We start from the raw sequence: 23,831 nt of genomic DNA, 5'->3' as shown, positions 1-23,831 counted from the left end.
CCATCTCACTCACCGTGCCACCCCCATCTCACTCACCGTGCCTCCCCCATCTCACTCACCGTGCCTCGCCCATCTCACTCACCGTGCCTCCCCCATCTCACTCACTGTGCCTGCCCCATCTCACTCACTGTGCCTCCCCCATCTCACTCACCCTACCGCCCCCATCTCACACACCGTGCCTCCCCCATCTCACTGTCTATTTTCTGGTTCTGCCGGACTGACTGTCTCTGTTTCTCTCGGTCCGTCTTTCTTGACCTCTCACTTACCTGACTCTCCTCTCTCTTTGGACGGAGACATCAAAGCACCATCCGAATCGGCGATATCTGCCATTAAAGTCTATATATATAGATATATAGTATAGATAGAAAGCATGTATTGTGCTTGAATGTCTCCTGGCCTTTGTATCTTCTGTCTGTCTCTCAGGTGTCTCTCTCTCTGTCTCAGCCTATTACTTTCCTCTCTGTCTCTCAGATGCCTTTATCTGTCACTTTTCTCTGTCTCTGTCTCTCTCTCTGTATCTCAGATCTCTCTCTCTCTGTGTATCTTACATGTCTGTCTCTGTCTTTCTGTATCTCAGATCTCTCTCTCTGTGTATGTAACATGTCTGTCTCTGTCTCTCTGTATCTCAGATCGATCTCTCTCTCTGTGTATCTTACACGTCTGTCTCTGTCTCTCTGTCTGTCACTAACTTGTCTGTCCTCTCTCCTCTCTTTCAGATCTTCTGCATTTGGCAGATCAGCTTCGTACCTCCCCGAATGTGGGGGGGCACAATCTGACGGTGAGTCTCAAACCAGCGGGGAGAGGGGGAAATGGATTGACAGCTAATACCTAGGTTGGGGTGAGAGGTGTCACAGCCATGCAGCATCACAGTTATGCACAGTTAGGCAGCGTTACAGTCGGGCAGAGTTGCAGTTGGGCAGAGTTACAGTCGGGCAGTGTTACAGTCGGGCAGTGTTACAGTCGGGCAGTGTTACAGTCGGGCAGAGTTACAGTCGTGCAGTGTTACAGTCGGACAGTGTTACAGTCGGGCAGAGTTACAGTCAGGCAGAGTTACAGTCGGGCAGAGTTACAGTCGGGCAGAGTTACAGTCGGGCAGTGTTACAGTCGGGCAGAGTTACAGTCGGGCAGTGTTACAGTCGGGCAGAGTTACAGTCGGGCAGTGTTACAGTCGGGCAGAGTTACAGTCGGGCAGAGTTACAGTCGGGCAGTGTTACAGTCGGGCAGAGTTACAGTCGGGCAGAGTTACAGTCGGGCAGTGTTACAATCGGGCAGAGTTACAGTCGGGCAGAGTTACAGTCGGGCAGTGTTACAGTCGGGCAGAGTTACAGTCGGGCAGTGTTACAGTCGGGCAGAGTTACAGTCGGGCAGAGTTACAGTCGGGCAGTGTTACAGTCGGGCAGAGTTACAGTCAGGCAGAGTTACAGTCGGGCAGTGTTACAGTCGGGCAGAGTTACAGTCGGGCAGAGTTATAGTCGGGCAGAGTTACAGTCGGGCAGTGTTACAGTCGGGCAGAGTTACAGTCGGGCAGAGTTACAGTCGGGCAGTGTTACAGTCAGGCAGAGTTACAGTCGGGCAGAGTTACAGTCGTGCAGTGTTACAGTTGGGCAGAGTTACAGTCGGGCAGAGTTACAGTCGTGCAGTGTTACAGTCGGGCAGAGTTACAGTCGGGCAGAGTTACAGTCGTGCAGTGTTACAGTCGGGCAGAGTTACAGTCGGGCAGCGTTACTGTCCTGGAACAGGATTGTTTATCTCTCTGTATTTTTCCTGCTCTCAGGCTGCCAGCCTCCCCAGCTGAAGTTACATGTTTTTCCTGCTCTGAAGCAGCCAGAGCTGTGTATATTGCAACATAGTTGTTACAAATGAATCCCCTTTACACAGCCTCTAGTCAGTTGCCATGACAACCCACCAGTACTCACAGTTTAAGATTGGTTTAGTCCTTTCCCCCTCATGCTACATATGAGCCTGGGTCCAGAATAGTTACAGTCGGGCGGTGTTACAGTCGGGTCAGGCAGAGTTACAGTCGGGCGGTGTTACAGTCGGGCAGAGTTACAGTCGGGTCGGGCAGAGTTACAGTCGGACAGTGTTACAGTCGGACAGAGTTACAGTCGGACAGAGTTACAGTCGGACAGTGTTACAGTCGGACAGTGTTACAGTCGGACAGTGTTACAGTCGGGCAGTGTTACAGTCGGACAGTCATGCAGTGTAACAGTGTTATCACAGCGGTTCAGCGTCATGATCAAACTAACAACGTTTCTCTCTCTGCATTGCTAGGACCTGCTGCTTCGTGTCAGTTCTATGATGCAAGATGAGGAGGAGACAGATATTACACACCGGGTGACGTCACTGCGTCCTGCAACTGACCCCAAATAACAGAATTCCCCCTACCACCACCTCATCCCCTGACCGTCTACCACCCAATCAGTGTCACCTCTTTTCTTCTCTGTGTCTCTTCCTACCTATTTATCCCTAGTTTATTTGTTGCACTCTCTCTTCTCATTCTCTATTTCTTTCCTCTTTGTGTATTGCCTCTGTCTCTTTCTCTGTCTCTCTCTTTCGCTGTCTGCTTCTCTGTACCTTCTATCTGTCTCTCTTCCTGTCTGTCTCTCTCTTTTCCTTCTCACTGTCTGTCTCGTTCTCTCTCTCCCTCCTTCCTACCTGTTTAGTTTAGAACAGTAGAACGCCAGCACAGCACAGCACAGCCTGACTCTCCCTCTCTGTCTGTCTCCAGAATGAAGAGGTGTCTCTTCTGGTTCAGCTGAGTGACAGAATCCAGTGTCCGGATATTAGGGCTTCGCGTCACTTTGCTAATCTCAGCAGCGTGGTGTATTTTGGTGTGAATAGCGTGTTACAGTTTGCCCTCTCTTCTTGCTCTAAAATCAAGTGGACTTCACAGGAGGTGTGTGTCTCTTTATCTGTCTGTCACTCTGTCATCAAGTCTGTCACTCTGTCATCATCTCTGTCACTTTGTCATCATATCTGTCACTCTGTCACCCTGTCAGGCTCTCTACCATTCTTTCACCCCTTGTCTATCTCTCTGTCACCCTGTCCATCCCTCTGTCACCTTGTTCGTCTCTGTCACCCTGTCCATCCCTCTGTCACCTTGTTCGCCTCTGTCACCCTGTCCATCTCTCTGTCACCTTGTTCGTCTCTGTCCCCTGTCCATCCCTCTGTCACCTTGTTCCTCTTTGTCACCCAGTTCATCCCTCTGTCACCTTGTTCGTCTCTGTCACCCTGTCCATCCCTCTGTCACCTTGTTCGCCTCTGTCACCCTGTCCATCCCTCTGTCACCTTGTTCGTCTCTGTCACCCTGTCCATCCCTCTGTCACCTTGTTCGTCTCTGTCACCCTGTCAGGCTCTCTACCATTCTTTCACCCCTTGTCTATCTCTCTGTCACCCTGTCCATCCCTCTGTCAAATTGTTCGTCTCTGTCACCCTGTCCATCCCTCTGTCAAATTGTTCATCTCTGTCACCCTGTCCATCTCTCTGTCACCTTGTTCGTCTCTGTCCCGTCCATCCCTGTGTCACCTTGTTCGTCTCTGTCACCCTGTCCATCCCTCTGTCACCTTGTTCCTCTTTGTCACCCAGTCCATCCCTCTGTCACCTTGTTCATCTCTGTCACCCTGTCCATCCCTCTGTCACCTTGTTCGTCACTGTCACCCTGTCCATCCCTCTGTCACCTTGTTCGTCTCTGTCACCCTCTCCATCCCTCTGTCACCTTGTTCGCCTCTGTCACCCTGTCCATCTTTCTTTCATCCTGCCTTGTCACTTTGTCTCCCCTTCCACCTCTGTCACCCTGTCCGCCTCGCTGCTGTCACCCTGTGTTTTCATCCTCGCCTTACATGATCTCATCTTCACATCCCAGAGACAGTCGCTGTCCAACTCATCTCTGGATATTTTGCACAGTCTGCAGATCTCCACACTTTCCAATCTCAGTGTGATTGGGGCGGGGGTGTTAGTGCAAACCCCCATGTTCAGCCTACAAATGAGCAGGTAACTGCAGGGACCCCTGATAACCTACCTATGAGCTCTGCACGTCTTATAAAGGAGCCTTCATATAATGTGCACACCTGTATTGTGCACCTTCCTGTCCTCTATAATGCTTAACCCTACATCATTGTTCTGATCATCACCTTATTGTCCCCAAATGTTCTGCTGGTCCTGTGCCCCAATGTCAATATGATAACAAAGCTGCTGCTCTTTTGCTTCTCTATACTGGGGTATTATCCAAGAACCTCCCAATGTTAACACCAATACCCCGCGGCCCTTCCCTGCTCCCACCTGCTTTTGCATGTTCCTCAGTTTCATCCTGTAAAGGTCAGGGTATATACGTCTATGAGACTCCCTGTCCCTGATAAGTGGTCTCTGCCTCCTGTGTATCTCAGTGTGAACTCCTCGGACCTCGGGCGGAGGGTCCTGTCCTTCCCCAGCCGGACGCCGTACCCTTTGGCACAAGTTATCTTCCCCATGCAGCCCGCTCTGCACTCAGCTGTTCAGATGCTGCCTGCTGTCCAGATCCAGGTAAGCAGAAGATCAAAACGGAGACAGGAGGACAGGGTAGGAGGATGGGGCTAGGAGGGGGTCCTGGTGCTGGCACATGCCCTGGCACTGGATCAAGCACAAGTCCTCACAATGCAGCTGCAGATGCCCTGACACTGGAGTGGCTCCATATCTTGGCACTGGAGTGGCTCCATATCTTGGCACTGGAGTGGCTCCATATCTTGGCACTGGAGTGGCTCCATATCTTGGCACTGGAGTGGCTCCATATCTTGGCACTGGAGTGGCTCCATATCTTGGCACTGGAGTGGCTCCATATCTTGCCACTGGAGTGGCTCCATATCTTGGCCCTGGAGTGGCTCCATATCTTGGCACTGGAGTGGCTCCATATCTTGGCACTGGAGTGGCTCCATATCTTGGCACTGGAGTGGCTCCATATCTTGGTACTGGAGTGGGCCCATCTTGGCACTGGAGTGGGCCCATCTTGGCACTGGAGTGGGCCCATCTTGGCACTGGAGTGGGCCCATCTTGCACTGGAGTGGGCCCATCTTGCACTGGAGTGGGCCCATCTTGCACTGGAGTGGGCCCATCTTGGCACTGGAGTGGGCCCATCTTGGCACTGGAGTGGGCCCATCTTGGCACTGGAGTGGGCCCATCTTGCACTGGAGTGGACCCATCTTGCACTGGAGTGGGCCCATCTTGCACTGGAGTGGGCCCATGCCATGGTACTTTCTTCTTGCAGATGATGAGTTTTGCTCAGAACCCATTTACGTCGAACTCCGGTCAAAACGTCTCTGGCACCGTGGCCAGTTTGAGCCTCATGTCCGGAGTTCGGGAGCTGCACATACAGAACATATCTGACAACTTCCAGGTCTGTGACCTCTGCTCCTGACCTGTACCTCTGACCTTTGCCCTTGATTTCCTGCTTGGACCTCATTCACTGCTCACTCAGATAACAGGAATGGCCAACTCTGGGCCTCAATGGCCACCAATAAGTCAGGTTTAAAGGATATCCCTGCTTCAGCACAGGTGGCTCAGTTAATGACTGAACCACTGTTTGAGCTACCTGTGCTGAAGAAAGGCTATCCTTAAAACCAATGGTTGCCCTTGGGGACTGGAGTTGTCCACCCCTGCTCTAGAACCTCCCTACTGCCTCCCAGCACCTGTTTTTTTTTACTCACTCTGCATTTTCTCTCCTAACCCCTCATATAAAAGCCGAATGTCAGATTTCACTTCTCTCCTGGTGCCCTCGTTACTGGGGTATTCACAGGCACGGCTCTGTCCCACGTGTGTCTCTTCTCTGGTGACAGATCTTTCTCCCGCGGAGCGCTGCCGAGTACAAGACTCCCACCCAGTTCCAGATCTCGGGGGACAAATCTCTGCGTCTTTCCCTGATGGTCACCCCGCTGGGCAGCACCCTGATTATCATTGTCACTGTGACGCAGGGTGTCCCCTTACAGCTGTACCACGGACGGCAGAGTGTGGCTGAGGCACAGGGCACTTCAGGCAGTAACACAGGTATGTGTGGGGGGTAATAACACCGGAGTGCAGTAACAATGTCAGGGTAAGAGATGTGTGCAGAGGGATGCACATGGAGCCTGTTCCTTTATCCAGGCAAAACATACAAAAACCGACAAAATAACAAACCCCTATCCCTGTGTAAGGGATAACTTACGTCCCCCGGCCCTATCTGCAGGACTGGAGGGATATCCCCATTACCAGCCTATCACCCCAAAGTCTCAGGAGGTACCTTTAGGCTGTGGCCAGGGTGGCGCTGAGCGAGCTCACGCTGGCCGTGATGAAACACATTGCAGCAATGTGTGTGGCCAGCAAGCAAAATTGAATTTGTCTCTCGCTCGCGCGTCACGTGAGGGTGAACCAGCTCCGTGACATCATGGCCGCGCTCCACAAATAGCCCCCCCCCCCTCCCGTGGCGCACCTTGCTGGCCACAAATCTCCCGGATGAGCAGGGAGCGTGACGTCACCACGCATGAGCGCCAGCGCGTCCGCTCCCTGCCTGGCCCCAGCCTTAAGCAGGTGGCCCTCCATGTCAGTCTCTGGCAGGTTCCTGAGTCCTCTGTGTCCAGGAAATATAGGACTCTGGATGTCTTGATCTCAGCACAGTCTTTGTGCTCAAGACAGTGTCTGTGTGCAGGCTTCTCTGCTCTCCTCCTGTCAGCCCAAATGTGAGCTAAGGAAACATCTCTCTCCTGTTTCCAACAGAAGGCTTTTCTTATGGACTTAATTGGCCAGGTGGAGTCTGGTTAATCGCCTGCTGCACTTAACCAGATCCCTGCTGGATTTGAGAGATAGTTTATTCAACAGGAATACGTCCCTGTTACAGTCAGCCTTATTGCTCTGGTAATAATGCATGTAGGGCCATATCTACTAAGCAATGTTCAGCCATAGGACAGTTTCTAATGCTTGAAAATGCCTTACAACACATTCAAGTCAATTGGCTGTATGGCGTCTTCCAGCACCTATTTTACAGCAGAATACTACTGGGCCGCCATATTATTGCTGTGGTACTAATGCAGATAGTATTGATGCTGTGACAGTAACACAGGATACGCTTATCTCTGTCCCCCCAGACTCCCACACGTGGGTTTTGCCCCCGGAACTGTTCTCAGACCCCTTGTCCCCTCAGACCTTCCTCGTGTCCCCCACCAACTCCTCGGGGACTCAGAGTCTGCACCTGGGGGTCTCCTCCTTCACCGCACGCTGTGCATTCTGGGATACGGCCACTCAGCAGTGGGGGTCTGATGGCTGCAAGGCAAGAGCGGGCATGTATGGAGCGTGTCCCACGTAACGTGGCCAGACTGTGCTCCTGGCGTGTGCCCTGTTACGTGTCTGTGCAATGTGGCAGTCTGGCTATGACCACGTTGGTTGTTCTTGATGTGAGACGTGTCTTTAATGTGTCACGTCCCCGTGTTGGATGTCCCTGACATGAACTGTGCCCTTGATGGGCCCCATGTCCTTACCGTGTCCCTGACTGCTCTGTCCCCGCTGTGTCCCCGCTGTGTCCCCGCTCTGTCCCCGCCGTGTCCCCGCTCTGTCCCTGACCGCTCTGTCCCCTGTCCCCGCTCTGTCCCGTGTCCCTGCCGTGTCCCCGCTCTGTCCTGTGTCCCTGCCGTGTCCCCGCTCTGTCCCGTGTCCCTGACTGCTCTGTCCCCGCTCTGTCCCCTGTCCCCGCTCTGTCCCCTGTCCTCGCTGGGTCCCCGCTCTGTCCCGTGTCCCCGCTCTGTCCCCTGTCCCCGCTGTGTCCCCGCTGTGTCCCCGCTCTGTCCCCGCTGTGTCCCCTGTCCCCGCTGTGTCCTCGCTGTGTCCCCGCTCTGTCCCCGCTCTGTCCCCGCTCTGTCCCCGCTCTGTCCCGTGTCCCCGCTGTGTCCCCGCTCTGTCCCCGCTGTGTCCCCGCTCTGTCCCCGCTCTGTCCCCTGTCCCCGCTCTGTCCCCGCTCTGTCCCGTCCCCGCTCTGTCCCCGCTGTGTCCCCGCTGTGTCCCCGCTGTGTCCCCGCTCTGTCCCCTGTCCCCGCTCTGTCCCCGCTCTGTCCCCGCTCTGTCCCCGCTCTGTCCCCTGTCCCCGCTGTGTCCCGTGTCCCCGCTGTGTCCCCGCTGTGTCCCCGCTCTGTCCCCTGTCCCCGCTGTGTCCCGTGTCCCCGCTGTGTCCCCGCTCTGTCCCCTGTCCCCGCTCTGTCCCGTGTCCCCACTGTGTCCCCGCTGTGTCCCGTGTCCCCGCTGTGTCCCCGCTCTGTCCCATGTCCCTGCTCTGTCCCCTGTCCCCGCTCTGTCCCGTGTCCCCGCTGTGTCCCCGCTGTGTCCCCGCTGTGTCCCGTGTCCCCGCTCTGTCCCGTGTCCCCGCTGTGTCCCCGCTGTGTCCCCTGTCCCCGCTCTGTCCCCTGTCCCCGCTGTGTCCCCGCTCTGTCCCGTGTCCCCGCTCTGTCCCGTGTCCCCGCTGTGTCCCCTGTCCCCGCTCTGTCCTGTGTCCCCGCTGTGTCCCGTGTCCCCGCTCTGTCCCCGCTCTGTCCCCTGTCCCCGCTCTGTCCCCGCTGTGTCCCCGCTCTGTCCCCGCTCTGTCCCCTGTCCCCGCTCTGTCCCCGCTGTGTCTCCGCTCTGTCCCCTGTCCCCGCTCTGTCTCCTGTCCCCGCTCTGTCCCCTGTCCCCGCTCTATCCCCTGTCCCCGCTCTGTCCCCTGTCCCCGCTCTATCCCCTGTCCCGCTCTGTCCCCTGTCCCCGCTGTGTCCCCGCTCTGTCCCCTGTCCCCGCTCTGTCCTGTGTCCCCGCTTGTTCCCGCTGTGTCCCCGCTGTGTCCCCGCTCTGTCCCCTGTCCCCGCTCTATCCCCTGTCCCCGCTCTGTCCCCTGTCCCCGCTGTGTCCCCGCTCTGTCCCCTGTCCCCGCTCTGTCCTGTGTCCCCGCTTGTCCCCGCTGTGTCCCCGCTGTGTCCCCGCTCTGTCCCCTGTCCCCGCTCTGTCCCCTGTCCCCGCTCTGTCCCGTCTCCCCGCTGTGTCCCCGCTGTGTCCCCGCTGTGTCCCCGCTGTGTCCCGTGTCCCCGCTCTGTCCCCTGTCCCCGCTCTGTCCCGTGTCCCCGCTCTATCCCCTGTCCCCGCTCTGTCCCGTGTCCCCGCTGTGTCCCCGCTCTGTCCTGTGTCCCCGCTTGTCCCCGCTGTGTCCCCGCTGTGTCCCCGCTGTGTCCCCGCTCTGTCCCCTGTCCCCGCTCTGTCCCCTGTCCCCGCTCTGTCCCGTGTCCCCGCTGTGTCCCCGCTGTGTCCCCGCTGTGTCCCGTGTCCCCGCTGTGTCCACGCTGTACCCCTGAAGATGTCCTCCGTGCTGCAGGTGGGCCCCCAGACGTCCGTGACGCAGGTTCAGTGCCTCTGCAGCCACCTCTCATTTTTCGGCAGCTCGTTCCTGGTGCTCCCGGTGCAGGTCGATGTTACTCGCACCGCTGAGTATTTCTCACAGATCTCAGAGAATCCCATCATCGTCGTGTTACTCGCATGTTTCTACGCGTGCTACATACTCACCGTCACGTGGGCGCGACGCATGGACCTCAGCGACAGGGCCAAGGTAACTGACCTGTGACCTCTCATGAGCCTGGGTTGGGCTGACCTCCGACCCCCTCATGAGATTGGCGGCCTCTGACCTGTGATCTTTGCCCCTCACAGAGCAGAGTAATCATGGTCCGTGATAATGATCCGTGTGCTCTGTACCGGTATCGCGTCATCGTGTGTACCGGGCACCGACGGGGGGCAGCTACCAGTGCCAAGGTGAGAGAGCAAGGGGGGAGCAAGGGAGGGGGGGGGTGCAAGATGAGAGAGCAAGGGGGGGAGAGCATGGGGGGGAGCAAGGGAGGGGGGTGAGAGAGCAAGGGGAGAGAATGGGGGGAGCAAAGGGGGGGGAGAGAGCATGGGGGGAGCAAAGGGGGGGAAGTGAATGGGGGGCAAAGGACCGGGGTGTGAAAGGTGGGGGAGCAAGGGGGGGAACAGAATATTGAGCAATTCCAGCCCTGCAGTGACACGGTGACACACACAGGGACACAGGCAGTGACACGGGGACACACACAGGGACACAGGCGGTGACACACACAGGGACACAGGCAGTGACACGGTGACACACACAGGGACACAGGCAGTGACACGTGACACACACAGGGACACAGGCAGTGACACGGTGACACACACAGGGTCACAGGCAGTGTCACTCTTTTCGCAGGTCTCCCTGTCCCTCTACGGCTCATATGGTCAGTGTGGCCCCGTCCTCCTCTCGGACACCAGACGTGGAGCGTTCAGAAGTGGCAGTGTGGACATTTTTCTCCTGACGACGCCGTTCCCTCTAGGGGAGCTACAGAGTGTCACACTGAGCCACGACGGCACAGGGCCACGCAGCAGCTGGTGAGAGGGAGGGAAGAAGAGACGAGAGGGAGTGAGTGTGTGAGAGAGATGCAGCATGTCTGTGCGAGAGTGACAGCATGGGTGTGAGAGAGAGGCAGCATGGGTGTGAGAGAGTGACAGCATGTCTGTGAGAGAGTGACAGCATGGGTGTGAAAGAGAGGCAGCATGTCTGTGAGAGAGTGACAGCATGGGTGTGAGAGAGTGACAGCATGTCTGTGAGAGAGTGACAGCATGGGTGTGAGAGAGAGGCAGCATGTCTGTGAGAGAGTGACAGCATGGGTGTGAGAGAGTGACAGCATGTCTGTGAGAGAGTGACAGCATGTCTGTGCGAGAGTGACAGCATGGGTGTGAGAGAGTGACAGCATGTCTGTGCGAGAGTGACAGCATGGGTGTGAGAGAGTGACAGCATGTCTGTGAGAGAGTGACAGCATGGGTGTGAGAGAGAGGCAGCATGTCTGTGCGAGAGTGACAGCATATCTGTGAGAGAGAGACTGCCTCTGTGAGAGAGAGACTGCCTCTGTGAGAGAGAGACAGCATGTCTGTGAGAGAGACAGCATGTCTGTGAGAGAGAGATTGAGAAAGCATGTCTGTGAGAGAGAGACTGCCTCTGTGAGAGAGAGACTGCCTCTGTGAGAGAGAGGCTGCCTCTGTGAGAGAGAGACTGCCTCTGTGAGAGAGAGACTGCCTCTGTGAGAGAGAGACTGCCTCTGTGAGAGAGAGGCTGCCTCTGTGAGAGAGAGACTGCCTCTGTGAGAGAGAGGCTGCCTCTGTGAGAGAGAAACTGCCTCTGTGAGAGAGAGGCTGCCTCTGTGAGAGAGAGACTGCCTCTGTGAGAGAGAGACTGCCTCTGTGAGAGAGAGACTGCCTCTGTGAGAGAGAGACAGCATGTCTGTGAGAGAGACAGCATGTCTGTGAGAGAGAGATTGAGAGAGCATGTCTGTGAGAGAGAGGCTGCCTCTGTGAGAGAGAGACTGCCTCTGTGAGAGAGAGACTGCCTCTGTGAGAGAGAGGCTGCCTCTGTGAGAGAGAGGCTGCCTCTGTGAGAGAGAGGCTGCCTCTGTGAGAGAGAGGCTGCCTCTGTGAGAGAGAGGCTGCCTCTGTGAGAGAGAGACTGCCTCTGTGAGAGAGAGACTGCCTCTGTGAGGGGATGTCTCTCATTGAGCCGGGCCATATTGGTTTCAGGTATGTGGTTCAGGTCACGGCTCAGGACATGCAGCTGAAGAAAAGCTGGCACTTTGTGTGTAACTCGTGGCTGTCTCTGCCCCCCAGAGGAGAGTCTCTTACCAGGACCTTCCCAGCAGCTAACAAGCAGGAACTCACGAGCTTCAGGTAACCAGCTCTCCTCACCTCATCCAGGGCCTGTCACCTCATCTAGGGCCTGTCACCTCATCTAGGAACTGTCACCTGAACTAGCAACTGTCACCTCATCTAGGGCCTGTCACCTGAACTAGCAACTGTCACCTCATCTAGGGCCTGTCACCTCATCTAGGGCCTGTCACCTCATCTAGGGCCTGTCACCTCATCTAGGGCCTGTCACCTCATCTAGGGCCTGTCACCTCATCTAGGAACTGTCACCTGAACTAGCAACTGTCACCTCATCTAGGAACTGTCTCCTGAACTAGCAACTGTCACCTCATCTAGGAACTGTCACCTCATCTAGGGCCTGTCACCTCATCTACGAACTGTCACCTGAACTAGGAACTGTCACCTCATCTAGAGCCTGCCACCTCATCTAGGGTCTGTCACCTCATCTAGGGCCTGTCACCTCATCTAGGGACTGTCACCTCATCTAGGGCCTGTCACTTCATCTAGGAACTGTCATCTGAACTAGGAACTGTCACCTGAACTAGAGCCTGTCACCTCATCTAGGGCCTGTCACTTCATCTAGGAACTGTCACCTCATCTAGGGCCTGTCACCTCATCTAGGGCCTGTCACTTCATCTAGGAACTGTCATCTGAACTAGGAACTGTCACCTGAACTAGAGCCTGTAACCTCATCTAGGGACTGTCACCTCATCTAGGAACGGTCACCTCATCTAGGGCCTGTCACCTCATCTAGGGCCTGTCACCTCATCTAGGGCCTGTCACTTCATCTAGGAACTGTCACCTCATCTAGGGCCTGTCACCTCATCTAGGACTCACCTGAACTAGGAACTGTCACCTGAACTAGAGCCTGTCACCTCATCTAGGGACTGCCACCTGAAAAAGGGACTGTCACCTGAACTAGGGCCTGTCACCTCATCTAAGAACTGTCACCTGAACTAGGAACTGTCACCTCATCTAGGGCCTGCCACCTCATCTAGGGACTGTCACTTCATCTAGGAACTGCCACCTGAACTAGGGCCTGTCACCTGAACTAGGGCCTGCCACCTCATCTAGGGCCTGTCACCTCATCTAGGGCCTGTCATCTCATCTAGGAACTGTCACCTGAACTAGGGACTGTCACCTGAACTAGGGCCTGCCACCTCATCTAGGGCCTGTCACCTCATCTAGGAACTGTCACCTGAACTAGGGACTGTCACCTCATCTAGGGACTGTCACCTGAACAAGGGACTGTCACCTGAACTAGGGCCTGTCACCTCATCTAGGGACTCACCTGAACTAGGAACTGTCACTTCATCTAGGGTCTGTCACTTCATCTAGGAACTGTCACCTGAACTAGGAACTGTCACCTGATCTAGGGCCTGTCACTTCATCTAGGAACTGTCACCTGAACTAGGAACTGTCACCTCATCTAGGGCCTGTCACTTCATCTAGGAACTGTCACCTGAACTAGGAACTGTCACCTCATCTAGGGCCTGTCACTTCATCTAGGAACTGTCACCTGAACTAGGAACTGTCACCTCATCTAGGGCCTGTCACTTCATCTAGGAACTGTCACCTGAACTAGGAACTGTCACCTCATCTAGGGCCTGTCATCTCATCTAGGGCCTGCCACCTCATCTAGGGACTCACCTGAACTAGGAACTGTCACCTGAACTAGGGCCTGCCACCTCATCTAGGGACTGTCACCTAAACAAGGGACTGTCACCTGAACTAGGGACTCACCTGAACTAGGAACTGCCACCTCATCTAGGGACTGTCACCTGAACTAGGGCCTGTCACCTCATCTAGAAACTGTCACCTGAACAAGGGACTGTCACCTGAACTAGGAACTGTCACCTCATCTAGGGCCTGTCACCTAATCTAGGAACTGTCACCTGAACTAGGAACTGTCACCTAATCTAGGAACTGTCACCTCATCTAGGGCCTGTCACCTCATCTAGGGACTCATCACCTGAACTAGGGCCTGTCACCTCATCTAGGAACTGTCACCTGAACTAGGAACTGTCACCTCAACTAGGAACTGCCACCTCATCTAGGGACTGTCACCTGAACTAGGGCCTGTCACCTGAACTAGGAACTGTCACCTAATCTAGGGCCTATCACCTCATCTAGGGACTGTCACCTCATCTAGGGCCTGTCACCTCATCTAGGGCCTGTCACCTCATCTAGGTACTGTCACCTGAACTAGGGTCTGTCACCTCATCTAGGGCCTGTCACCTGAACTACGAACTGTCACCTCAACTAGGAACTGTCACCTCATCTAGGGTCTGTCACCTCATCTAGGGCCTGTCACCTAATCTAGGACCTGTCACCTAATCTAGGAACTGTCACCTGAACTAGGAACTGTCACCTCATCTAGGGCCTGTCACCTCATCTAGGAACTGTCACCTGAACTAGGAACTGTCACCTGAACTAGGGCCTGGCACCTGAACTAGGGACTGTCACCTGAACTAGGGACTGTCACCTGAACAAGGGCCTGTCACCTGAACTAGGGCCTGTCACCTCATCTAGGAACTGTCACCTCATCTAGGGCCTGTCACCTCATCTAGGGACTCACCTGAACTAGGAACTGTCACCTGAACTAGGGTCTGCCACCTCATCTAGGGACTGTCACCTGAACAATGGACTGTCACCTGAACTAGGGCCTGTCACCTCATCTAGGGACTGTCACCTCATCTAGGGACTGTCACCTGAACTAGGGCCTGTCACCTCATCTAGGTACTCACCTGAACTAGGACTGTCACGTCATCTAAGGACTGTCACCTCATGCAGGGGCTGTCACCTCATACAGGGACTGTCACCTCATGCAGGGGCTGTCACCTCATGCAGGGGCTGTCACCTCATGCAGGGGCTGTCACCTCATGCAGGGGCTGCCACCTCATACTGGGGCTGTCACCTCATACTGGGGCTGTCACCTCATGCTGGGGCTGTCACCTCATGCAGGGACTGTCACCTCATGCAGGGACTGTCACCTCATGCAGGGGCTGTCACCTCATGCAGGGACTGTCACCTCATGCTGGGGCTGTCACCTCATGCTGGGGCTGTCACCTCATGCAGGGGCTGTCACCACATGCAGGGGCTGTCACCTCATGCAGGGACTGTCACCTCATACTGGGGCTGTCACCTCATGCAGGGACTGTCACCTCATGCTGGGGCTGTCACCTCATGCAGGGGCTGTCACCTCATGCTGGGGCTGTCACCTCATGCAGGGGCTGTCACCACATGCAGGGGCTGTCACCTCATGCAGGGACTGTCACCTCATGCAGGGGCTGTCACCTCATACAGGGACTGTCACCTCATGCAGGGGCTGTCACCTCATGCAGGGGCTGTCACCTCATACTGGGGCTGTCACCTCATACTGGGGCTGTCACCTCATGCTGGGGCTGTCACCTCATGCAGGGGCTGTCACCACATGCAGGGGCTGTCACCTCATGCAGGGACTGTCACCTCATGCTGGGGCTGTCACCTCATGCAGGGGCTGTCACCACATGCAGGGGCTGTCACCTCATGCAGGGACTGTCACCTCATGCTGGGGCTGTCACCACATGCAGGGGCTGTCACCACATTCAGGGGCTGTCACCTCATGCAGGGACTGTCACCTTGTACAGATGCTGTCAGAACACGTATGTCCCCCTCACATGTTTCACTCCTGCCAGGAACATCTTTCTGAAGAAGACCATGAGGGGGCTGCGTGATGAGCACATCTGGATCTCAGTCCTTAATCACCCGGTACGGAGCGTGTTCACACGCGTGCAGAGAGTCTCATGCTGCATGTGCCTGCTCCTCTGCACCATCGTCATCAACCTCATGTTCTGGGAGCTGCCCCAGGGCTCCTACCCTGTGCTGATCAGTATGGGTGAGAGCGGCCGTTACCTAACGAGGAGACTTAATGAGCCATCACCCCCATCTCATGGGAACCATGTGACCTAAACTCTAATCATATCACTTGATCTCTTACCCTGTGACATGACTGTCTGACCCCCGTGTCCTGCCACCTGACCCCGTGTCCTGCCATCTGACCACCGTGTCCTGCCATCTGTCTCCCGTGTCCTGCCTCCTGACCCCGTGTCCTGCTGTCTGACTCCCGTGTCCTGCCGCCTGTCTCCCGTGTCATGCCGCCTGTCTCCCGTGTCCTGCCGCCTGACCGTGTGTCCTGCTGTCTGCCGCCCGTGTCCTGTGTCACACTACTTATTACGTTCTGTCACTATATACGTTGTCACACTGTATATTAAGCAGTGTAGCGTTCTAAATTACCCTGTGTCAATCTGTATATTAAGTTGTCACTCTGTACGTATGTATTACGCTGTATCACACTGTATATTAGTGTGTTATGCTTTATATTAAGTTGTCACACTGCATATTACGCTGTGTCAACTGTATATTAAGTTGACACAATGTACGTATGTCACACTGTATATTAAGCTGTCACACTGTATATTAAGTTGTCACAATGTACGTATGTCACACTGTATATTAAGCTGTCACACTGTGTATTAAGTTGTCACACTACGTATATTAAGTTGTCACACTCAGGGCTGCTGGAACGACTTTGTGACTGGGAGGATGAGCACCGTGGCTTCACAAACACACACATTTACACACATCCCAATCTGACACAACACAGCGGCACAGTTACAAGACGGGATTGTGTATTCAAAGTCCAGTCTGAAGGATCAAAGCACAACACAATCAAAGGCAACTTACACATAGAGTAGGGATTGCAATACACAAACACTAACACAATCAAAGGCAACTTACACATAGAGTAGGGATTGCAATACACAAACACTAACACAATCAAAGGCAACTTACACATAGAGTAGGGATTGCAATACACAAACACTAACACAATCAAAGGCAATTTACACATAGAGCAGGGATTGCAATACACAAACACACACAATCAAAGGCAACTTACACATAGAGTAGGGATTGCAATACACAAACACTAACACAATCAAAAGCAACTTACACATAGAGTAGGGATTGCAATACACAAACACTAACACAATCAAAGGCAACTTACACATAGAGTAGGGATTGCAATACACAAACACTAACACAATCAAAGGCAACTTACACATAGAGTAGGGATTGCAATACACAAACACTAACACAATCAAAGGCAACTTACACATAGAGTGTCCTGCTGTCTGCCGCCCGTGTCCTGCCGCCTGTCTCCCGTGTCCTGCTGTCTGACCCCCGTGTCCTGCCACCTGACCCCGTGTCCTGCCATCTGACCCCCGTGTCCTGCCGCCTGTCTCCCGTGTCCTGCCGCCTGTCTCCCGTGTCCTGCCGCCTGTCTCCCATGTCCTGCCGCCTGTCTCCCATGTCCTGCCGCCTGACCCCGTGTCCTGCTGTCTGACCCCCTGTCCTGCCACCTGACCCCTGTGCCCTGCCGCCTGACCCCGTGTCCTGCTGTCTGACCCCCGTGTCCTGCCGCCTGACCCTGTGTCCTGCCGCCTGACCCCGTGTCCTGCCGCCTGACCCCGTGTCCTGCTGTCTGACCCCCTGTCCTGCCACCTGACCCCGTGTCCTGCCGCCTGACCCCGTGTCCTGCTGTCTGACCCCCTGTCCTGCCACCTGACCCCGTGTCCTGCTGTCTGACCCCGTGTCCTGCTGTCTGACCCCTGCAGGTAGTTTCAGCCTGACGTGGATAGATATAATGATCGGCTTTGAGAGCGCTCTGCTCATGTTTCCTGTCAACCTGCTGATCATCTTCATTTTCCGGAACACTCGGCCCAGGGGGAGCGGAGCAGCAAGGACCAGAACCGGCCTGTGCTGCTGCAGACGCGGTGGGAAGCGGGAGCCCCCGACTGCATGCAGGAGGAGCCCCCCATCCAGGCCCCTGGGCCTTACCTCGGTGCTAGAGGTGACACTCCCCAAGCTCCTCAGCCTCCTCTCTCCCCCTCCAGTCTCCTCTCTCTCTCCCCCCCCCCACGCCTCCTCTCCTCTCTGTCTCCCCACCCTTCCTCTCTCCCCCGCACCTCCCCACCTCTCTCCCCCCCCGCCTCCCCCTCCCCCCCACCTCCCCTCCTCTCTCTCTCCCCCCCACCTCCTCTCTGTCTCCCCACCCTTCCTCTCTCCTCCCCACACCACCCCTCCTCTCTCCCCCCCTCCTCTCTTTCCCCCCTACCTCCCCTCCTTTCAGACCCCCCTTTCCCCCCCCCCAAGCCTCCTCTTTATTTCCCCCCTGGGCCTCCTCTCTCTCCTATCTCATTCTCTGGGTAGGATCTGGAGGGGACGGTGCAGACTCTGAGCCGAGCGTCCCAGAATACTGTACCGGAGCTGGAGATGAAGCCGGAATATCCCTGTGACATCGGCAGCCTCCTGCAGCTCATCTCACACACGCTACAGAAGCAGCTAACGCCTGGGAGTAAGTAATAGAGACCCCCTCCTGTGTAACACAGAATCCCCCCTGTGTAACACAGACACCACCCTATGTAACACAGAGACCCCCCGTGTAACACAGAGACACCCCGTGTAACACAGAGACACCCCGTGTAACACAGACACCACCCTGTGTAACACAGACACCACCCTGTGTAACACAGAGACCCCCCGTGTAACACAGAGACACCTCGTGTAACACAGAGACACCCCGTGTAACACAGAGACACCCCGTGTAACACAGACACCACCCTGTGTAACACAGAGACCCCCCGTGTAACACAGAGACACCTCGTGTAACACAGAGACACCCCGTATAACACAGAGACACCCCGTGTAACACAGAGACACCCCGTGTAACACAGAGACACCCCGTGTATCACAGACACCACCCTATGTAACACAGAGACCCCCCGTGTAACACAGAGACACCCCGTGTAACACAGAGACACCCCGTGTAACACAGACACCACCCTGTGTAACACAGAGACCCCCCGTCTAACACAGAGACACCTCGTGTAACACAGAGACACCCCGTGTAACACAGAGACACCCCGTGTAACACAGACACCACCCTATGTAACACAGAGACCCCCCGTGTAACACAGAGACACCCCGTGTAACACAGAGACACCCCGTGTAACACAGAGACACCCCGTGTAACACAGAGACACCCCGTGTAACACAGACACCACCCTATGTAACACAGAGAACCCCGTGTAACACAGAGATACCCCGTGTAACACGCTGACACCCCGTGTAACACAGAGACACCCCGTGTAACACAGAGACCCCGTGTAACACAGACACCACCCTATGTAACACAGAGACCCCCCGTGTAACACAGAGACACCCCGTGTAACACAGAGACACCCCGTGTAACACAGAGACACCCCGTGTAACACAGACACCCCGTGTAACACAGACACCACCCTATGTAACACAGAGACCCCCGTGTAACACAGAGATACCCCGTGTAACACGCTGACACCCCGTGTAACACAGAGACACCCCGTGTAACACAGAGACACCCTGTGTAACACAGAGACCCCGTGTAACACAGACACCACCCCGTGTAACACAGAGACACCCCATGTAACACAGAGACACCCCGTGTAACACAGAGACACCCCGTGTAACACAGAGACACCCCGTGTAACACAGACACCCCGTGTAACACAGAGACACCCCGTGTAACACAGACACCACCCTGTGTAACACAGAGACACCCCGTGTAACACAGAGACACACCGTGTAACACAGAGACCCCCCTTGTAACACAGAGACACCCCGTGTAACACAGAGACACCCCGTGTAACACAGAGACACCCCGTGTAACACAGAGACCCCTGTGTAACACAGAGACACCCCGTGTAACACAGAGACCCACCCCGTGTAACACAGAGACACCCCGTGTAACACAGACACCACCCTATGTAACACAGAGACACCTCATCTTACACAGACACCCCCAATGTATCTCAGAGCCCCCCTGTGTAACACAGAAGAGGCCCCCCGCCCCCCAGTAACAGGATCTCTTAGTTATGGGGTCTGTGATTATTTCCCAGGTCTCCAGGTCTCCGTGACCTTGGCTCAGCTCCCAGCTGAGGACTTACACGCCTTGTTCTGCTCGCACTACGTCTGCCGGAAGCTCAGGAAAGTGTCCCGGGAACTGCAGCAGCTCGGACCCCATGAATTCCCGGACAAAACCCGATACGATGAGTCCCTCGCACAGCTGCAGACCCTGCTACACGTGCTGGAAAAGGCTGTCCCTCCACTGCCCCCACAGAGGTGCACCCCAATCCCCATAACACCCACATATAGTATCTTGTATCGTGACCCTGGGTAAAACCTTCGGGATGTTGCTCTGAGGATGAGAGCAGCAGCATATTCTGTAGCGCAGTACAAAGTGTACATAGGACACGTAACAATATTCACTTCTGCTCAAACTAAAAAAAGAGGCTTCCAGTTAAGGAATGGGACAATTCGCCGTGGCCGCTTGACCGCCGCCCATTTTGCCCCAGGGTTTAGGGTTCGGGTTTAGGGTTAGGGGTTAGGGGTTAGCGATTAGGGCTGTTAGGGGTTAATGATATAGGTTGCACTTATCGGCATTACCCAAAGTGGCCTGGAAGCCCCCGGACTGCCTGGGACATCTGTGGTGTCCAACAGTCCGGTGGCCAAATGTCCCCAGATAACTGTCCTAGGCCCTCCAGTTATGGGTCACTGGGCCCGTATAACTAGTACCCCCTGGCCTTACATCTGTAACTATCTGCCCCCAATGTTTCCCTGGTAACTCTCTGCCCCAACCTTGCCCACTGTAACTTTCTACCTTCCAGTGTTGCCCCTATAACTACTTGCCCCATCCTTTCTCGCTGTAACTCTGTCTCACATTGTTGCCCCTGTGACTATCTGCCCCCACTGTTGCACTTGTAACTATCTGCTTCCAGTGTTGTCCCCATAACTGTCCCCCAATGTTTCCCTTATAACTAAGTGCCCCCCCAGCTTTGCTCCCTGTAACTATCTGCCCCCCCCATGTTGCTCCTGGGACTATCTACTCAGAGTGGTGTTGCCCCTGTGACCATCAGCCCCCTGTGTTGCCCCTGTGACTATCTGTCCTTCAGCTCCCCGCAGAAGCAGCACGCACAACAGAAGCGCCTGCCCTGGTGGTTCCTGCTGATTGGCTGGTTCCTGCTGGTCTCTATCAGCACTGTGTCCACCTACTTCACCATGTTGTATGGATTCCAGTACGGGAGGCAGAGCTCCATCCGATGGGTCATCTCCATGGCTCTGTCCCTCTTCCAGAGCATCTTCATCCTGCAGCCTCTCAAGGTGGGCCCCCCAGGGGTGAAGTATTGTCTGTCACTGTCTCTGTAACTCACGTCTGTTGCTCACAAGCCTGTCTCTTACATCTGCTCCTCAGCTGTCTCTTACCTCTGTCCCTCACACGTCTCTCGCATGTCCCTCACATGTAACTCTCAGGTGATCGGCTTTGCAGTGTTCTTTGCTCTTGTCTTGAAGAAGGTGGAGGAGGAGGAGGAGGAGCTGGATGTGGAGTTAGTGCCAGGTCAGTGTTAAATCTGTGCCTAATGTGGGCACAGTGTATGCCCAATCCATGCCAGGTCAGTGCCTAGTAAGTTGCTGTTTCTGGGTTCAACTCTTAAGTCCATTCTGGCTTTAGCTCTGGGTTTTGGGTTTGGCTCTAGGTTTGAGTCAGGGTGTCACAGGGACCTTCCGTAGTAGTGTAACCTACCCAGACCCTGTAGGGTTTCACTGGATTCCCTCTGTCTCTTGCAGACGTGGTCACACCCGGGGACCAGTTGTGCGATGAAACGATACTGTGAATGGTTCCCTGACCCCATAGCCTGTTACATTTGGATCCACCCATGTCTTCATCGAACGAAGAGGACAACTTACTTCCTACCACTCCAGGGAACCGGCGAAAAGCTTCCATATACATATATATATGTGTGTGCAGTACACATGCCACATCTCACATGTTACTCTCCTGCACACAGACATCATGAACATTAGGGCAGGACCCCGTGGCTCCCAGACCCAGTACAGGAGACACATACAGTACAGTGAGATCCACAATAGGGTGAATCTTTCCAGTGACCCGAAGAGCTGACGATCTAATCAACCGTGACAAATATTATATGTGCTATTGTTTAACTCTATGACTACTGGGATCCCTCAAAGCATTAAACTTCACTATGCACACACTGTCACAATATAATACATAGTTGTGTCACACTACTTATTACGTTCTGTCACTATATACGTTGTCACACTGTATATTAAGCAGTGTAGCGTTCTAAATTACCCTGTGTCAATCTGTATATTAAGTTGTCACTCTGTACGTATGTATTACGCTGTATCACACTGTATATTAGTGTGTTATGCTTTATATTAAGTTGTCACACTGCATATTACGCTGTGTCAAACTGTATATTAAGTTGACACAATGTACGTATGTCACACTGTATATTAAGCTGTCACACTGTATATTAAGTTGTCACAATGTACGTATGTCACACTGTATATTAAGCTGTCACACTGTGTATTAAGTTGTCACACTACGTATATTAAGTTGTCACACTCAGGGCTGCTGGAACGACTTTGTGACTGGGAGGATGAGCACCGTGGCTTCACAAACACACACATTTACACACATCCCAATCTGACACAACACAGCGGCACAGTTACAAGACGGGATTGTGTATTCAAAGTCCAGTCTGAAGGATCAAAGCACAACACAATCAAAGGCAACTTACACATAGAGTAGGGATTGCAATACACAAAGCACAACACAATCAAAGGCAACTTACACATAGAGTAGGGATTGCAATACACAAACACTAACACAATCAAAGGCAACTTACACATAGAGCAGGGATTGCAATACACAAACACACACAATCAAAGGCAACTTACACATAGAGTAGGGATTGCAATACACAAACACTAACACAATCAAAGGCAACTTACACATAGAGTAGGGATTGCAATACACAAACACTAACACAATCAAAGGCAACTTACACATAGAGTAGGGATTGCAATACACAAACACTAACACAATCAAAGGCAACTTACACATAGAGTAGGGATTGCAATACACAAACACTAACACAATCAAAGGCAACTTACACATAGAGTAGGGATTGCAATACACAAACACTAACACAATCAAAGGCAACTTACACATAGAGTAGGGATTGCAATACACAAACACTAACACAATCAAAGGCAACTTACACATAGAATAGGGATTGCAATACACAAACACTAACACAATCAAAGGCAACTTACACATAGAGTAGGGATTGCAATACACAAACACACACAATCAAAGGCAACTTACACATAGAGTAGGGATTGCAATACACAAACACAAACACAATGCCGCGGTGTATAGATAGGAACATGATGTGCGACCCAAATGGGGAATTGTTTTAATAAACGTTTCCTTTGCAAATCCCAGTTTGTGACGGCTCCATCATATTTGTCATCGGAGTCCCTACCAGACACTGCATTTAATGTATGTATGTATGTATGTATGTATGTATGTATGTATGTATGTGTGTGTGTGTGTGTGTGTGTGTGTATGTATGTATGTATATGTGTGTGTGTATGTATGTATGTATGTATGTATGTATGTGTGTGTGTATGTATGTATGTATATGTATGTGTGTGTGTGTATGTATGTGTGTGTGTGTGTATGTATGTGTGTATGTATGTATGTATGTGTGTGTGTATGTATGTGTGTGTGTGTGTGTATGTATGTGTATGTATGTATGTGTGTGTGTGTGTATGTATGTATGTATGTATGTGTGTGTATGTATGTATTTATGAATGTATGAATGTGTATGTATGTATGTATGTATGAATGTGTATGTATGTATGTATGTATGTATGAATGTGTGTGTGTATGTATGTATGTATGTATGTATGTGTGTGTGTGTGTGTGTGTGTGTGTGTGTGTGTGTGTGTGTGTGTGTGTGTGTGTGTGTGTGTGTGTGTGTGTGTGTGTGTGTGTGTGTATGTATGAATGAAGCAGGGGAGCCTGGCTCAATTCCCCGGTGTCGGCTCCTTGTGACCTTGGGCAAGTCACTTTATCTCCCTGTGCCTCAGGCACCAAAGTCATAGATTGTAAGCTCCACGGGGCAGGGACCAGTGCCTGCAAAATGTCTCTGTAAAGCGCTACGTAAAACGAGCAGCGCTATACAAGGACA

The 23,831-nt window shown here is 53.7% G+C and overlaps 1 protein-coding gene across 1 annotated transcript; it reads left to right on the top strand.

The window, feature by feature from the left end:
- The first annotated feature begins 5,239 nt into the window (after positions 1-5,239).
- LOC142483981 (polycystin-1-like protein 2) lies at positions 5,240-23,037 on the top strand. The gene is made up of 14 exons (XM_075583912.1): positions 5,240-5,365; positions 5,805-6,012; positions 7,086-7,267; positions 9,308-9,556; positions 9,655-9,756; positions 10,202-10,380; positions 11,563-11,709; positions 15,363-15,562; positions 17,343-17,578; positions 17,938-18,082; positions 19,665-19,887; positions 20,718-20,925; positions 21,076-21,160; positions 21,391-23,037. The coding sequence occupies exons 1-14, from the start codon at positions 5,240-5,242 to the stop codon at positions 21,435-21,437; spliced, it is 2,337 nt and encodes a 778-aa protein (XP_075440027.1). The 3' UTR covers positions 21,438-23,037.
- The last annotated feature ends 794 nt before the right edge of the window (positions 23,038-23,831 follow it).

This window comes from Ascaphus truei, unplaced genomic scaffold (genome assembly GCF_040206685.1).
Source record: "Ascaphus truei isolate aAscTru1 unplaced genomic scaffold, aAscTru1.hap1 HAP1_SCAFFOLD_411, whole genome shotgun sequence".
Lineage (NCBI taxonomy): Eukaryota > Metazoa > Chordata > Amphibia > Anura > Ascaphidae > Ascaphus > Ascaphus truei.
The sequence above is the reverse complement of the archived record's forward strand: the minus strand, read 5'-3'. Positions and strand labels throughout refer to the sequence as shown.

Coding starts and splice junctions, on each gene's coding strand:
- LOC142483981 (XM_075583912.1), top strand. CDS start 5,240: ATGAGTTTTGCTCAGAACCCATTTACGTCGAACTCCGGTCAAAACGTC. Junction 6,013..7,085: donor CACTTCAGGCAGTAACACAG/GTATGTGTGGGG, acceptor CTGTCCCCCCAG/ACTCCCACACGTGGGTTTTG. Junction 17,579..17,937: donor GCCTTACCTCGGTGCTAGAG/GTGACACTCCCC, acceptor TTCTCTGGGTAG/GATCTGGAGGGGACGGTGCA.